General features: G+C 41.5%; 1 protein-coding gene across 2 annotated transcripts in view; it reads right to left on the reverse strand.

The window, feature by feature from the left end:
- Positions 1-2,678: 2,678 nt before the first annotated feature.
- PDE11A (phosphodiesterase 11A) overlaps positions 2,679-16,958 on the reverse strand; it is a 330,569-nt gene continuing 316,289 nt past the window's right edge. For both annotated transcript variants that reach the window (XM_054562350.1, XM_054562348.1), the window contains one exon: positions 2,679-2,834. In XM_054562350.1, the coding sequence (XP_054418325.1) occupies positions 2,679-2,834 (156 nt within the window). The remainder of the gene's footprint in view (positions 2,835-16,958) is intronic.

Below are 16,958 nucleotides of genomic sequence, written 5' to 3' on the forward strand. Positions count from 1 at the left end.
TATCCGTCTGTCTGGACTATGAATTTATTGATTGATGGGGAGGATTACAGATGCTGGTTCATCTCTGCCTCACACGGCCTGAGTTTCAATTCCCATTCGTGACATAAACACGAGGTGGCACAGTAGCCAGAAACACCTGCAGTGCCTCTAAGCGCAGACACGTGCCCAGGGCCTGTCTCTAACTCCGCCCACCCTTTGTTCCTTACCTGAAGAGGAGAGACAGCCCAGCAGAAGCTGTTTTCCTTTATGGCAGAGTGATTCAGAAAACTGGCTTAATAAAATCCATAAATCTGAACAACCTCCTCTTACCTGCTCTGCGGAGGCTATTTTTCCTGCTCTGATTTTCTCCTCTAGTCCCTCCAGTCTTCCCTGCAGAGGCAGCTGTAAAGGGCAGCTGGGAACATTATTTTTTAGGGCTCCTACTCCTTCCTTCTCTTTTTTTGTCAAACCCGCTCCCTGCTGAAGTATCTCTCTTTTCTAAGCAATTGATGACAGGATTCTGTACCCTAATTTTTTTTTTTTATTTGAAGGACCATTTTTCTTTGTTTGGATTGACTTTCACCTTTCCTTTGGGAGTTCTCTCACCTCCTGCCTCGGTCCCTCGCTTTTCTTTCTTGGTCATCTCCTTTTGCTTCTCCTCCTCTCCTCTCCCTCTTCTTCGTTTTTTCTCCCTCCTCTTTGCCTGGTTTATAATTTTACTTTATTCCTGGCCACCTGGAATCTTATATCTTCCCTATGAATATCCGCTCTTTCCTCACTTCTGTTTGGGTTCCTCCATTTACCCATTCTTTACACATTTCCTAAATGCCTACTCTTGTCAGGAAAACAATGTTGTTTGTGGAACTTGACCCCTATTTCCTTAGTATTTGAGTGATAAAGTTAATAATGGATAATGGCCAGTGGCAAAAACAACAACAAAAACAAACAAACAAAAAGGTTTGTAAATTTTCGATTTTTAAGAGCTGGAATGAACTTTAAGGTTCATCTTGTCTAGAAATTTTCAAACTCCTCGTAGCCTTTTTATGGACCACCACGTACGTAATAAAAAACGTGAGGATTTGCAGTGGCTCGGGATCCCCAACCCAGCTTCCAAAGAGGACTTGGGCATTTCATTGTTTTATATCTTGGGGATCCCTTGTTAAATTTATTTCAACAAAGAATTCCAAGGTTAAAACATTTTTGAAAATCATTTCCTAGTGTAATCTTATTTGACAAATGAGGAAACTGACTGGAAGTAGTTAAGTGAATTATCCAAAGCGATCCAGGCAACCGTGCCAAAGCCAGGGGCAGAAGTCTAGCTTCTAGCCGAACGTTCTTCAGAGAAGAAGGCATACCATGTCCTCAGTCTCACATAAAATGGGAAGCAAAGTAGCTTTCTAGTCATTGCATCCATTTAATGTAGTTTATTCTTACCCATTATAAACCTGGCTTTTTAAAAGCCATTTTATTGTTTATGCTATTACAGTTGTCCCAATTTTTCCCCCTTTACCTACCTCCACCCCGCCCACCTCTCACTCCCATATTCAATCCCCACACTGGTGTCCATGTTCACAGGTCCTTTGTATATGTTCTTTGACTAATCCCTTCATCTTCTTTCAATCTTTTCATAGAATATTTGTTCTCCATCCAGATAGTTATTTCTTGATCTTTCAAGCATTATTTCTTATACGTAAGGAAAAATCCAAAGTTGGGGATCCTGTATTTGGCTGTAGGTTGGTGCGGATAGCAACCTTCAGTTTTACACAAAACCTTCACTAGGAGAACACAGGGCAGTCCACGATCATTCCCCATCGTGCTCCAGCGTCCTGTGGAATGTCTTGCTGTTGGAAATAGTTCCTAAATGTTCATATGTCACTCATGGTAAATCCAACTATAGATTTCCTTTCATCCTGACAATAATGAAAGCCTATTAATCTATTCCTTCTGGGAACAGACTTGGTCTCCAACGAAGGTTGAATTACAAAACTGAAAAAGGGGCCTACAATCCCAACGCAGTGTTGTGAATCTTGTATAAACACCAGTAAGACAAACACATTTGATGTATTTCCACTATGGGTTATTTATTTTATTTTATTTTTTTTAGGGGAAAAGGGGGAATGTTTGGCGTTTGTAAGGATAATATAGTTTACCTTTTAGGCAGGCAAGTCTATCAGCTCTGAGCCGCCATTAAGAAGCTCAAGGATAAAAACAAAATACTTCAACAGAATACAAATTGGGATTCTTGGGACAGTCTGGCACAAAAGGGTGCTCAGGAAAGGGTGCAAAGCTGGGCTTTGTTTGGCTTGGAACAAATAAAAGAGCCACATACAAAATGAAGCAGCGCCCATGCCGCCTGTGCTGTTCTGCATTCCCCTGACTCAGCCTGAGCAGGGCCGCTGTCCTCGGGTCCAGGGCCCGGAGCCGTCCTCCGCCCAGCGCCTGTCTCCGCTCAGCCCATGTCCAGGAAGTGGAGGGTCCTGGGATGTGCTTCCTGCCCCCCGCTGCTGTCCTTCTTGTCTCACTCTCCGCTGCTGACCACACTTCAAGGTGAAAGCCCAGGCATGCTTCCCAGTTCATCCTTCAGACTTTATGTCTGTCTGAGCTTAAAGGACAAAATGATGATGTGGCTGGACCAAAGCTGGCCCTTCAGGGTGCAGTCATTTTGCAGCAGCAGCTGCGAACGGTAACAAACCCTCGGGTTAGTTACTGTTTTCCGTGGCCACCGAGAGGCCCGCAGAGGAGGGGGAGGCAGCTGAGACCAGCAACCTTTTCTGGTGCAACTCCTCCCACTTACTTCTGTTGGCAGCCACCGAATCCAGCATCGGCTTGAGTTTCGCATTGACCTTCACCAGCGCCTAAGATAAAACAATAAAAAGGTGGGGGAGAGAGGACCCGGAGTCACTGACAGGATTTTCCAGCTTTCACTTATGAGAATGAAAACCGGCTGTAAGAAATGAAAAGTGATGATGATTTGGTAACCACGAGCTATTCAGAAAGGGAGGTATGCATTTAGTGCCATTGTTTTATATTAATAGAGCCTATGCAGAAACTGAAAAAAGACAGGTGGCTGTGTACTACTTCAGGGTGCCAGCCAATGAGATGATGACCCTGTTTTAGATCCACATCAAACACGACAGGAAACAAAATACCAGCATCTAGCTCACACTTGTCTGCTAATATGTGTATCTTTGCCTGCTATGGAGGCCTCTGGATCTTGACAGACCATGAACTGAAATTTTTATGAAAATAAACCTACCATTTGCTCTACTGTAGATGACTTCAGGTGGGCTTACCTGAATAAGAAAGGCCAGGTAAAATCTTGAAACAAAAAGAGGTATTCATTTTTAAAGCTAAGAATCTGGGCCCAATGTACAGATCACCATGAGAACATGTATGGAAATAGACACGAGAGAAAAGAAAAAGGTGGGGGGTGTGGAAGGGAGAGACAGAGCGGTGCAGGGGAGGTGAAGGAAGGGGACATACCCTGTGTGGCCAGCAGCCGACTGGCCATGAATCTAATGAAGCTCAGGATTTAGGGTCCTAATTGCAGGAGACCCTTCTAAATATTTCCTTTTTACTAAATTTTGTATTATTTTAAAGCCCTCACAAACTTTTGGCCTTGCTAATCTTGGATCGCCCCTGTAATGGAGCGAAGCAATGAATGAAAACATGGCTCGTGGAGCTGTGGGGGCCTTAGCTCACGGAAAGGTATCACTCTGTGTTTCCGCTTTACATCGTTGGTCAGTGTTCTGTGGCCACGGGGTAGATCCCCGTTGTAGAACCTTGCAGGTGTACGCCGTTCACCACCAGCCAGACAAACCCATGGCAATTTCAACACACCTCCTAAGCAGCTTTCTCCAAACCCGGCCTGTGGCCTGGAGCAAAGTCCTCCAACAGAAGGAATAGGTCTAGTTGAGGATGTTCTTCCCTAAGCATGATTGCAAACCACCTCTTTATCCCCTCAGCCTCCCGCTCCAGGGAGCCATAAGACCACAAGTAAAATGTACCTACATGTAATACGGTAGGTAAGTAAAAGGGGGTTGAAAAGCCCAGAAATAACCCGGTATCTTACTGAGCAGTGAGCATGCCAGCCTGGCTGAGGTGATGCTCCTTTATATTGATGTCCCTTAAACAGAGCATACTCTCTTTCTTTAAAAAAAAAGTGATATTTATTACATTGAGCAACACACAACAACATCTAATTTTAAGTCAGATGTATTAGTTATTCCATATAAAAATAATACAGCAACATCGTAACTCATGCAGTGATCAAAATCCTGTCTATTTCCACGGAAAAAAAAGCAGGTACCTGTTTCTGCTCAATGCTAGAGCTTTATTTAGACAGTAGAGTGAGGTAGCAATGAATGCCATGGTTCTATTTAACACAGTTTGGCACTGGCTCCCCTTCACTCTGCTTAGGCCTTTTAATTAAACTGACTACTATAATTCCTATGGAAATTAGTGTTTATGTTATTTTCCTGCTACAAAAGCATTTCTCTAGAACTTATTTTTTTTAATCCCAGGAGCACAAATTGGATTTTTTTTTTCCTGCCTGAAATGTAATTAAAAACTCATTTGATTACTATATTTTGGCTCGGTTTTACTTATTAAATTCCTGTAATCAGTTTTCTTTTATGAAGCTGCTGGGAAATGATCTCAAAAGCAACATATTTTTTTTCTCTTCTTTGGCAGGTTCCCGAGCATTTTTAAATTATATTCATAGCACCTGTCCATGATTCGAATTCTTCCACCAATTTCTTTCTTAAACCATTTAAATTTATTTGGCTTAGTCCCCAAAAAAGATTTCTTTCTTTTATCTAGCTCTTTGTTCTCCCTCCTGCTTCTTTTGTGTTGAAAAAAAATTAGGGGGTGGGATACATATTTCTCAGAATTGCTTCTCTTTGTTTTATATTCTCCTTAAACACAGAACTTACACACTAGAAGTTTTTCACTGGCAGGTGCTTGTTCTAGGCAAAGGTAGCAAAAAGCCAATCTTGAAGGATTACTCCTACTCACACCATAAATGTGTTACACGAGTGCAGTTAACTGAGAGAATATAGATAGAACTATTAGAATATTAGGAAAGCAAAGGGTTGCCCGTAAACCTAAATCCCTAGGTTTCCAGTGATCGATTACATGCAATGTGCCACCAGGAAGCTAATTGCCCCAGTATATAGAAAGGTAAGAGTATTCCTAAAAGCTCCTCATCAGCGAGTGACACCTGATGAGTTCTGTGTGAATGCTTCTAATATCCATCCTATTTGACTTGCTGTTCATTTAACAAAAGAGAAAGGGCACACTCCGTACCAGCCTGCTCCCTCTCTGCATACACGCAGAGGGGCCCTAAAGCCGACATATGCGGCTGCAGGGTCTCCCCTGCCGTCTCCCTGCGCTGTGGCCATTCAATTTTTAAACACGTCCAGAGGCAGGAACTTCACCGCCTCCCAGGAAGACTCAGTTTACTCTTTACTTTGATTTTAGAATGTTGTTCCTTATATTGAGCTGGAAACTATATATCCGTCTAACTTGCATCTAATGGTCCCAGTCCTTGGGGTGCTTTCCCTTTAAGCTGGAATCTCCTTGGGCAGTGTAGGACTGATGACTCCAAGTGTAAGTGTAGGTTAGGGCTGCTACAGACCTAACAACCCAGCTTGGGAGCAGCAGCTTGTTATCCCTTTGGTCACTGCATGGATGTGTCCGGGGCTCCCAACCTCCCTCCCAGCCCTTCACAGGCAGGACCTTGGATACTCGCCCGGCCAGAGGACATAGCCTTTGGATCTAGTCACCCCGGACTAGGAACCCCACTTCCTTCCTGATTCTATTCACACTCCATTGTTGGGTCCACTTGTGACCATCATGTACAGTTTATTTCATATTTTATTTATGTTTTGAATAAGTAATACATTCACATAGTCTGATGGATACAAAGCGTACATAGCATACAGTGTAAAATTTCCCTTAATTCTCTGCCCCAGACACCTAGATTCTTTTTTAGAGACAACTTGGGTATCCCTCAAGGAACATTTTATGCATAATGTAAGCATATACATACACGCACTATATATGTAGATGTATATAATGTATATGTATAACACATTATATATGTATAATGCATATAAGTATAATTAAGGTGATTCCCCCACCATTTTGGGTATTTCTTTGGGAGAGGGAGTGAAATCAAAATGTTGTCGAACAACATTATGATGCTTGAGTTAGAACAAGTGTACTGTGTAGAAATGAGCAGCCGGAGGATGTAGAGAGGAGAGGGACCAGATTCCAATTTTCCATTGTTATGCCACTGAGTTTTTCTTCTGCAGAGCTCCATCTGCTGTGAATTCTCTCAAAGGTTGTAGTTCTCATCGATAGAACTTTGATTGGGGTCATTTTTTAAATATCTTTCATGACTTTGTTTGCCATGTTCAATCCTTTCTCAATCCTCTTGAACATATAAAATATAATAAATGTCTTAATGTCCTCTCTATCAATTTTATGATCTGTATCATTTCTGAGTCTGTAATTGCTTGATTTTTCTCATTATTATATTATTATGGGTCTAATTTCCTTGCTTCTTTGCATGCCTGGTGATTTTTGATGGGATATCAGACACTGGGAATTTTATGTTGTTGGGTGCTGGATTTTTTTTTTTTTTTTTTTTTAGTATTTCTTTAAACATTTTCTAGTTTTGTTCTGGAATGCAGTTAGGTTGCTTGGAAATAATTTGATCCTTTTCAGGCTTGCTTTTAAGCTTTGCGAGGTGGGTCCAGAGCAGCCTTTAATCTAGGGCTAATTTGGACAATAATTTTAAGACATTAATTTTCTGAGAACCGTACCCAGTACCTCACACAGTACAAGGTTTTTCTTTAACACCCGGCCTGGCAGGAGCAGGGACCATTCCCCAGGCTGTGCGCGCTCCGGGGATTGCCCTGTGTGCTGTCTTTTGCTGGCGCGTCTCCCAGCCGCAGCAGTTTCCTCACACGCTCGTGGAGAGCAGCCCCAGGGGCTCCCGGGGCCTCTGCAGCTCTCAGCTCGGTCTTGGGCAGCTCCCCTCTCTGGCGCCCTTCCCTGGGGACTCCGATCGCCTTGGCCGCCCAGACCCCTGGCTCTGCGCCCTCATTTCAGTGAGACCGCTGGGCTCTGCCTGGGCTCCCTTCCCGGGCCATGGTCGGGAACCTCTCCGGTAGTAAGCTGGGACAATTGTAGGCCTCACTTCCTTTGTTCCCCTCTCTCAGGGATCGCTGTCTTGTGCTGCCTGTTGTCCACTGTCTGAAAATGGTTTCATGTATTTTTCTGGGTTTGCTTTTTGTTTTCTTGCTCCTGTTCCTCTATTATGGCCAGGCGTGGAAACCTCATTTCATTGGTTTTAAACAACTCTGCCTTGGGTACTATCCCAAGAGTTCCCAGGCAGAGTGGAGGCGAGGCCTTTCTTGTGTCTCTAGCTCCCGGCTCAGTCACTCCTGGGAACAACAGCCCCTCCTCCACTCCACCCACAGAGCGGTGGCAGGAAGGAGGGTTAAGGCCAGGACGGCTGCCAGGCGCGGAGAGTGGGGTCGGGACATTCTGACCTGCTACAAGAACGCTCGGTAAACACAAATCCAGAACGACCCCCTTGGGAAATGAGCATAGTATTTTCTCTCACTACCGTTATTCCTTAGACCTTGTTTTTATCAGTTCATCAAGCTGCTACGAGTCAGGTTCTGGCCTGGCTTTCCCTCTGCCACCATGATCCGTACCTGCTGTCCCCAGCCCAGTGCGTGCTTGTGAGCACACACAGCCACTTCTCTGAATTCAGCCGCTGGAGAGATGGGGCAGCCGTGGGACAAGGGAACAAGCCAGGAGCGAGCCATGCTCTCAGAACAAGTTACTGCTCCTATATTCTGCCGCTGGAAGGGGGCATAGAGGAGCACCACCACATTAAAACCAGATTTATCTGTGAACCCAGTAATGTCCAGCTGTGTCATTAATACCTTTTAAAAAGGTCGAGGAACCATAGCCGGTGTGACTGGGTTGGTTGGGCGTCGTCCTGCAAAGCAGAAGGCCACTGGTGCAGTTCCTGGTCAGGGCGCATGCCTGGGTTGTGGGCCTGATCCTTTGCTGCGGCATATGAGAAGCAACCAATCGATGCTTTTTATTTATTTATTTATTTTTTTAGAGAGAAGAGAAGGGGGGAGAAAAAGAGGGAGAGAATGATCAATGTGTGGTTGCCAATTGTGTGCCCCCTACTGGGGACCTGGCCCACAACCCAGGCATTTGCCCTGCCTGGGAATCGAAACTGTGACCCTTTGGTTTGCAGGCCAGCACTCAGTCCACTGAGCCACACCAGCCAGGGAAGTAAACAAAATCTTTAAAAAAATAAAAGTAATAAAAATGTGGAAATCATCTGAGATGGTTATTTATTCATTTTAAAGCCAAAGAAAGAAGACGGTTTTCATGTCTATTTTTGAATTATATATTTCCAGAGTGCTGACAATAAAACTAAGTTTTGTTTTTTGGGTTTTTTTTTTTTGCCTTCCCCCATTCCTACCTTACCCAAGAGAAATAATCAGAAACTAGGAGATTCAAGGTATGGTAGAGAAGAGAGAACTTAAAGAATTTTTTTAAATATCTACTTTTTGATAAAATATAAAAGTAAACTTGGGGCCCTTCTCAAATATCTGTTAGGAAGATATGATCACTGTACTATTGTATCATTTACTTTCTGAGTGAAAATGTCAAAAAGCCCAGTTAGGGGCTGGTATTTTGAAATGGAAAATCATTGTCGATATGACCAACTGGTGTCATCTCTGCTCAGACCTTCAACAGAAGGGGCCAGAGAGCAGGCAACAGGTGTCAGGCCCCGAAATTCTCTTGAATTCACATGACTTGGCAGAGGGCATCTCTGAGAAACAAAGGAAGCTTCTGCTTCAGGTGTGTGACTTCAGAAAGAAGTGGCCACTTCTGGGAGCAAATCCAAACCTTAAGTTACTGAACTGTGGAACTGCTAATGCTTCTTTGATCCCAAAAGTTAAGCTTATTCATGATTTAACCTGACAAAGTCCTGAATATTATAGGGCATGCGGAAATGATGCAGTTGGCTAAGAATCACGTTTGGCTTGCCAACCTTCTACTCTTCCATTGTGTTGTATAGGCTGGAAAGTGAACTGATTGCCCACAACTGAACTTACCACCTTTCTCCAATCTCCGGGAACTGAGAGTTATCATCTCTCTCCAACTGCCCAACCTAGAAATCTATAGGTCATCGATGACATCTCACTTTCCGCCTACATCCGAACTATCACCAAGTTTTGTCCACCCTACTTCCGAAGTGTCTTTGGGTGTCAGTCTATTGCCATTTCTACAACCTTAGTTCAGGCTACCAGCCTCTCTTCCACTGCCTTAAACCCGCTGCGGCCTCCTCACTGGGCTTCCTGCCTCCCCTTTGCTCCTGTCGGTCCATTCTCCACACGGCAGCCACCCGTAGGAGGTGACTCAGAATCAAACACCCACACTCGCCGCTCTCTCCCCTGAACCTTTTATTGTCTCCCATTGGATACGAATGTGCTGTAAGACCCTACTGAAAAAGGAGCATCGCGGTATGAAAAGAGAATAAATCCAGAAACAACACGAAAGAGGGAAAACCCCCCGATAAAAGCCAGTGGAAACTTGGGTGATGGTACAAAAGACAGAGTTTGGAAATGCCAAAAATAACATCATCAAGTTTTCTAGAAAATTAGAAAATATACAGCTTTCTAGGCATTTTAACATTTTCCTGAGTAAAAAAAAAAAAAAATAAACTAAACTCCACATGGTGTCTTTGGCAGGAGAGTAGCCTCAGTGTTAGTTACGACACGTGAGAGCAGATGGAGCAGGCTGTGGGGTCCAGATGGGAAGCAGCAAACAGATTCCTCCTAAACCTCACTCCTTCCCTCTCCAGTTCAATGGCCTTTGAAACTCAAGGTTGTGTAAAAATTAATTTGCATTAAATTGCTTAAGATAATGTATTAACTACTATAGGAGGCTTCCAGCAGTTTTTAAAACTTGCTTTGAAAAACAAATAAACACAATGAACACAGAAGCAAGCCAATACTTTTTAGATAAATATTTTGAAATACTGACATTAAAGAAACCAGCTTTAAAAATGCATCTTTAGTTTGTAATTGCTAAAATCAGAAAATTAATAATCATTTACATATCTTACACATATTACAGGGCCACGCACTGTGTACTACTGGATTCTTCCTAGGCTAGAATGCAGTGGAGTTCAAAGGGCTTGAGCTTTATGACTTTTGTCCCCTTTGGAGACAGAATCATTTTCTCCACCAGGACTATGGTATCTCTGACAGAGACTGCTGGTTTGCCTTCCCGGTATGCATCTGGCCTTCCCTGGGCTTAAGAATGGCCAGGGAGGTGTAAACAGAATTCATAAGGAGGAGCTTCTGAGAAAGCTCTTAAACGGGCATTTATTCAGCTGGGAGGCTCATTCTTTGCCTTTGCCTCTATTTCTTTGTTGCTGCTGGAATATTACAGGAAGGCTGGAATTACAGAGACCTTCTTGTGACTGTGAGGCACTCCCGAGTGTAAGTAGGGACTGGGTCTCTGATGACTATGTAACTGCCATGTAATAGCATCCTCAAATTGACTTATCTGGATTATTTTTTATCAGAAAATAATTTCTCTTTTAGAAAAATGTTTCGTTTTCAGATCCCTGTTACCAGTGGCTGCATGCAATTCTTAATCGAGAGAATCAATACTATATTGTGAATCTATTTTTTGTCTACCTATACAGGTGGCAGATGATTCTAGGCATTTTGATACTTGAACAAATTCCCTCCATCGGGGAGTTGTAAGTTAACATCCTTTGGCAGTGGGTTATAGCGAATTGCAGTAGAGAACAGAAGCTACAACAGAATTCACTCCATGTCCTCTGAGTAGGCACATGATTCAGGCCCCTCCAAGGGGAGTGCCCTGGGGATTGGCACAGGGTGGGTATGGGCACCAAGCTAAGGCAATTAGAGCGCTCTCTAGGTTTTACCTGGAACTACTGCAAATGAGGTTTCCTTTCCATTCCTTTTCCTTTCCCTTTCCCTTGCCTTCCCTTTCCTTCTTCTCTCTCTCTCTGCCCCACCCTCCCCACCCTCCATCTTCCTCCCTCCCTCCTTTCTTTTTTTTTGGTGTGAATAATTCTTACAATAAACATGTGACCTTAGAGCTGCCAAGACATGTGAGGAAAGCTTGATTGGGTGAAGCCGAAACATAATTAAGAGACAGGGGAAAAGGGACATATGACTTAAGGTGGCCTTTGAATTCCCTGGATCCAGCTGAAGGCCACCAGCCACCTGTACCTCTAAGTTCCCCAGTTATTTGAGCTAAAAAATTCCATTTCTGTTCAAACTAAGTTGAATGAGTTTCTGAGCTCCAAATGATGGGTCTTTTGCTATTGTCATTTGTTGTTCTCTGCCATCCCAGGAATTACTTGAGATTGAACCCCCTACCAGACTTTGAACTGGTGGCTGGCAAGGAGGGACTCTCAGCTTCCCCAGCATAAAAAAGTGCTATGCACACTTGCTGAGCAGACCCTTTAACCAAGTTAATGAGAGTCAGGGACCAGCTAGCAGGTATTTCCTTGTCTCTGGAACCCCCAGAGTTTGCCAGGCTCTTTAAAAATTTTTTAGAAGGCTGCTCATTCCTAGCCTGCCATATTGTGGGGGCTCAGAAAATACTCAGAAGATGCCAATTCCTTCTGGTGGCAAAGTCAGCATGCATACGGAATTTTGGCTTCCAAAGAAGGACAATGAAAGGAATTGGGTGGCAGCATCCATTTAGCCTAGATTTTTCTCTGTGAAACAAGTGAACCAGGACAGAAAGGAAAAACAGCAACTAGATGTTATTTTCTCCTTAGTGGGAGTTCAGTGTTATTCCGTATTTGTCATATTGGATGAGATTTTTTTTTCCAGCTGGGAAAGCTATTTCTTACACACGGTATTTACTCTGTGGCTCTGTTACTATTCAGCCGTAACAAGTTGGCTATGTCAGATTTTTGCAAGTGTCAAAAAAATATTATCAGAACTTTGTTTTGTTAGTGATATTTGAGATCTTAAAGCTAAAATAATGTGAGACAGTTACCCAAGTAGCAGTAAAGATGATAAAGCTGCAGAGTTAATGCTTAGTATGAGGCAAGAAACTCATTAGAATCTACTGCAAGAAGGATTCAGATCTGTCATCGGAATCCTAAGGGCATAGTCCAGCCAAGTTGTAACATTGTTGTTTGTAGCATCAATGCCTAATATCCTGAAAGCTAATTACAGTACTAGTAATAACTTCAAAAGAGATAATTTTCCTTTCAAAGTTTGAAGCAGATTAGCAGTGTCCATAAAAGTGAAAATGCAACAAAGCATTATCGTCATTTTCCTCTTTTCTTTCCTTTTCCATTTCCTTCCTGACCTCTCAGGTTGCCTGTCTAGCTTATTTTATTTATATGCTTAAGGGATTCCTTTGTGGAAAATGATATCTACAAATAATATTAACATTCTGAATTTATGAGACAGGGATTTTAGTCTCCTTGGATTAATAGCATTGTTATTTCCATAATACAGGGCAAGAGTCTTAAACTCAAAAGCCTACAGGGTCAGGCCAGGAAAGTAAATGAATGAAGTAGAGTTGGGGGTGGTGGGACCTATGGCGATATGGATATTTTATAATTTTAAAAACAGCATTCAACAAAATAAAAAGGGCTGAATCTGTTCTGCAGGTCACGGCTTGCTCACTGTGACAGACAGTGAAACACATCTTGCCAGAATGAACAAACCAGAGGATTGAGTGTGTCCTGTGTTCCAGATGCCACACTGAGACCTCTCTGTGTGAGCTGCTTAACCTCACAACAGTGCTGTGAGCGAGGTCTTGCTGGCCCTGTGTTGACAGATGAGGAGCCTGAGATTGGCAAAATTAAGTCAAAGGAGCCCAGTTTCACATAGTTACGTGTACAGCAGAGCTGGAATGTCAGTCCAGGCCTGCTTGGGTACAGAGCCCCTGGTATCTTCACAGGAGAGCTCTTGCCTGGGATGCTGATGGTGGCAGGTGTCTCACACTTAACTGCAGCGTTGGGACGAGGGGCCACTCTTTTGTTCTAGTGCTTGGGATGCTGTTTCAAGACAAATTCACAGGGAGGTGACCTCACTGATTAATGAAGAAACACTACCTCCCAGACATTAGGTGGAGAGAGTGAAGCTTTTATTTGTGACTCTTCTACTCTATCCTGCCTTGGGAAAATAAAACCAGGGTTTTAAGCAGTAAATAACAGGCAAGTCTCAAGACAGCTAGTGTAAATGGAAGCAAAGAGAACTGTCTCTTCTGTTATAATGAGCCCCTCTAGGATACTGTCATAGGTTATCCTGTTGGTTGGGTTTTCAGAGCAGATTGGTAGCTAATCAATCACACTCGCTGCGTAGGCAACATCTGACTTGGAAGGAATGGCTGCTGACCCAGAAGCCACAGCCTCTGATGAATGCGGCTTCATGTAAGAGGTGGTTGGAACTTGGAACTCAGACACAGCCACATGGTAACAATCTACCTCTCCGCACACCAGAATGTTTTCTGGTAAAACTGTGTACCTGACATTTTATAGAAATAGATGAAATCTGTTATTTTTTCAAAGTGCACTGTGTAAAAAAGACCATATTTAAAATTGAGTTTGTTGGCTGCCCAGAGTTATTTACCACAGGGTTGTTGGTATACTCGTTATGCACCTTGAGTTCTAGGGTTCTCCAAGAAAAATGCATAGGGTGCCTGTGTGGGAGGGTTGTACGAATACGGAACTGCAATTCCAGGTCCTTAGTGGGCATGATGTTCTGAGTTAGGTACCTCAAGGATGCATTCTAGAATATACTCTATTGGTATTTGCTCTTCTATTTTTTGGCTTAAACTGCCATCCCCCAGTATCCTCAGAGGATTGGCTCCAGGACCCCCAGGAGTACCAAAATCTGCAGATGCCCAATCCCCTTATATAAAATGGCAAAGTACTGGCATATAACCTGTGCACATCCTTCCTTATACTTTACATAATCTCTAGATTACATATAATACCTAATACAAAGTAAATATTATGTAAATAGTTGTTATCATGTTATGATTTGGGAATAATGACAAGAAAAAAGTCTGTTCATGATCAGTAGGTGAAAACATCATAGGCCTAACTATGTAGTACATGTCAGCAATGATGTAACACTTTTTTCTAAATATTTTTGATCTGCAGTTGGTAAAATATGCAAATGTAGACCCAGTGGATATGGGAGGCTGACTGTATTTGAAAGTCCTCAAAGGCTCAAAAAACTAATTATCTGTACTAATGAACTCTTTAGTTAGTACCATGCAAATCCAACGATTACTAAGCATTTCTTGTGAGAGTTTAAAAATGGTCCTCATGCTCAGCACCAAACGGTACTCAGATTCAAGACGGGGAGAAGCCATCAATGCTGGCCTCCCGAAGCTCAGACTTGCGGAGGACCTGACCTACAGCATCCAGGAGAAATGCTCTGTCTTTAGGTAAAGATCCTTGGGGACAAAAATCCTCTATTATTTTGGGGGTTTCACTCCATATGGTAAGACAACCTTCCTTTTCTAAACTTTACAATATAATTAAAAAAGTGGGATTTTGGAGAAAAAGAAAAAAAGACAAGAAAGGAATATTTCACACATGTCACTGGGTGTATGGGGAGGATGTTGTATCATCTGGCCTTCTCTTTGTCCATAGAAAGGGGCCAATCTGTTGACTTTAGGGTTTGTTATCGTAGCTCTTCTCCACGTTCTAACTCCCCAAAAGGCTATGACATAGGAAAAGTTTGTATGTGTGTGGACAGCAGGATCAATGCCCTCTATATTTTTTTATTACATTTTTGAAGTACAGTTTAAGAAAGGGAACATTAGAATTTTATGAAGAAAACCTTCCTAATCAGCAAAATTTTTATCTATTCAATGTTGGGGAATTTTATATTAATTTAACTTTCAAACATTGATCATTTAAACTTTAATAATCATCCCAACAAAAAGACACACTAGATTTGTTTTTGAACTAAATTCTAAAGCTCATATGTAAAAAATAAACAAGGATGCCCAGAAAATGTAACGGGGAAGGTTTATCATTAAAATATATTATAAAGCAATATTAATTAAAACAGTATAACAAGACAGGCAGATCAATAGGACAGAATAGAAAGAGTAAAAATAGAATTGAATTTAAAGTACGATTCTAAATCGTAAGGAAAAAGATTAGTCAAAAACTGATGGGAAACTGGGTAGCAATCTAAAAAACTATCCCAACCTCCCACTTTATACCCAACAAAATAACAGATATAAATGTAATAATGAAGCCATAGAATAATAAAATAAGTTCTGAGAATTTTTAAAATATTATAATTTTGGAATGGGAAAGTCATTCTCTGTATGACATAAAATCCAGAAGCCATAAAAGAAAAGAATCATGAATCTGAATACATAAAATCAATGTATTTCTGTATAACAAAAAGCAAAAAGATAAATGACAACTTGGGAAAAACGTGCTATTTTTGATACAGATTAAGTCTATTTCTTAATATATACTGTCTCCTACAAGTCAGTAAGAAAAAAGATCACTAGCCCAACAGAAAAAAATACAAATGGCTCCTCAGTAAATAAAGCTGTACTAAAAATGTGATCAGACACATTTATGGTATGGAAAATACAAATGAAAACTACAAGAGAGGTTCTGCACCTATTTTATCAGCAAAATTCAAGAAGTTGAATAACATACTGTATTAGGAAGGATGTAGAGAAATAGTCAGCTTAGACATTGCTGGTGGGAACATAAATTTGTTCAAACTCCACAAAGGGAAAGTTGGCAACATCTATCAAAATTTAAAATGCCCATATGCCAAATGTCCTGTAATTCCACTTCTGCAGATTAATCTTCCAAACAAAGTATGAAGATGATGTATTTGCAATGATATTTATTGCACTTGTTCATGATAGCAGAGTATTAGAAGCATCATTAGTGTCTTCAAATAATTAAGTAATTAGTGGTTAATAATTTATTCATCTATAAAATCTAATACTCTACAGCTATCAAAAGGAATGAGACAATGCTACTAAGTGTAAAAAAAACAAGGTATGAAGCAGGATCACACGATGCACACACATACATATACATGCATACATGCATGCACATATATGTACACACATGCATGCATGCATGAATGCTGTGTGTATACATATAAACACACTTTCTATAAAACAAAATATGTGAACATTATGCATAAAACAGTGTAAAAACACATTGTGTTTTGCTTTTATATAGACTGCCTGTAGACACATGCATAAGAAATTGGTTGCTGTTGACTGTCCCAAGGGACAGGAACTGAGTGCCTTTTTTCTCCAATGCTTTTTTTGCATTTGTATCTTTTGAATTCTATTCACTGGGTGTGTATAAACTATTTAACAATAAAATATTGCATTTAAAAATTTAACGTGAACTTTTGATAAAGGAATTAGCAATCTTTGATCATGTGTTAGAATTATTAAATAACAAATCATCTGATTGTTAATAGTTCAAGAAGGCTTACAAGTGCAAGGACAAAAAGAGAAATGGCTTATTTCATAAAGATCAAAATAATATAGTGCTTTACCACCATAATTGAAAAATTATTTTAGTACCTTAATGTCTGTTGCGACGTTGTATATAAACCCCACCCCCACCCCAGTTGCCAATCCCCATCCCAAATAAAGGCCGACTACCTCATTGATCCTAAACATTTCCTCTGAAAAGCGATCAATGTCCCCTGCCTGGCCATTAAATAGATTTTGAAAAACTCTTCAATCCATATCAGTCTCATATCCTTATTTAGTTCTTCAGATTTGCCCTCAGCTGGGAATTGTGCAGGCAACTGTGATTCCGTTGTGTTCACCACTCATTTGAAGGGCCCCATCCATCATCATTTCTAGGCCTTTTCTGATGCAATGTAGCTTATTCTTTGTCT

This window comes from Pteronotus mesoamericanus, unplaced genomic scaffold (assembly GCF_021234165.1).
Source record: "Pteronotus mesoamericanus isolate MK-2021 breed Mesoamerican mustached bat unplaced genomic scaffold, CSHL_Meso_final scaffold_651, whole genome shotgun sequence".
Taxonomy (NCBI): Eukaryota; Metazoa; Chordata; class Mammalia; order Chiroptera; family Mormoopidae; genus Pteronotus; species Pteronotus mesoamericanus.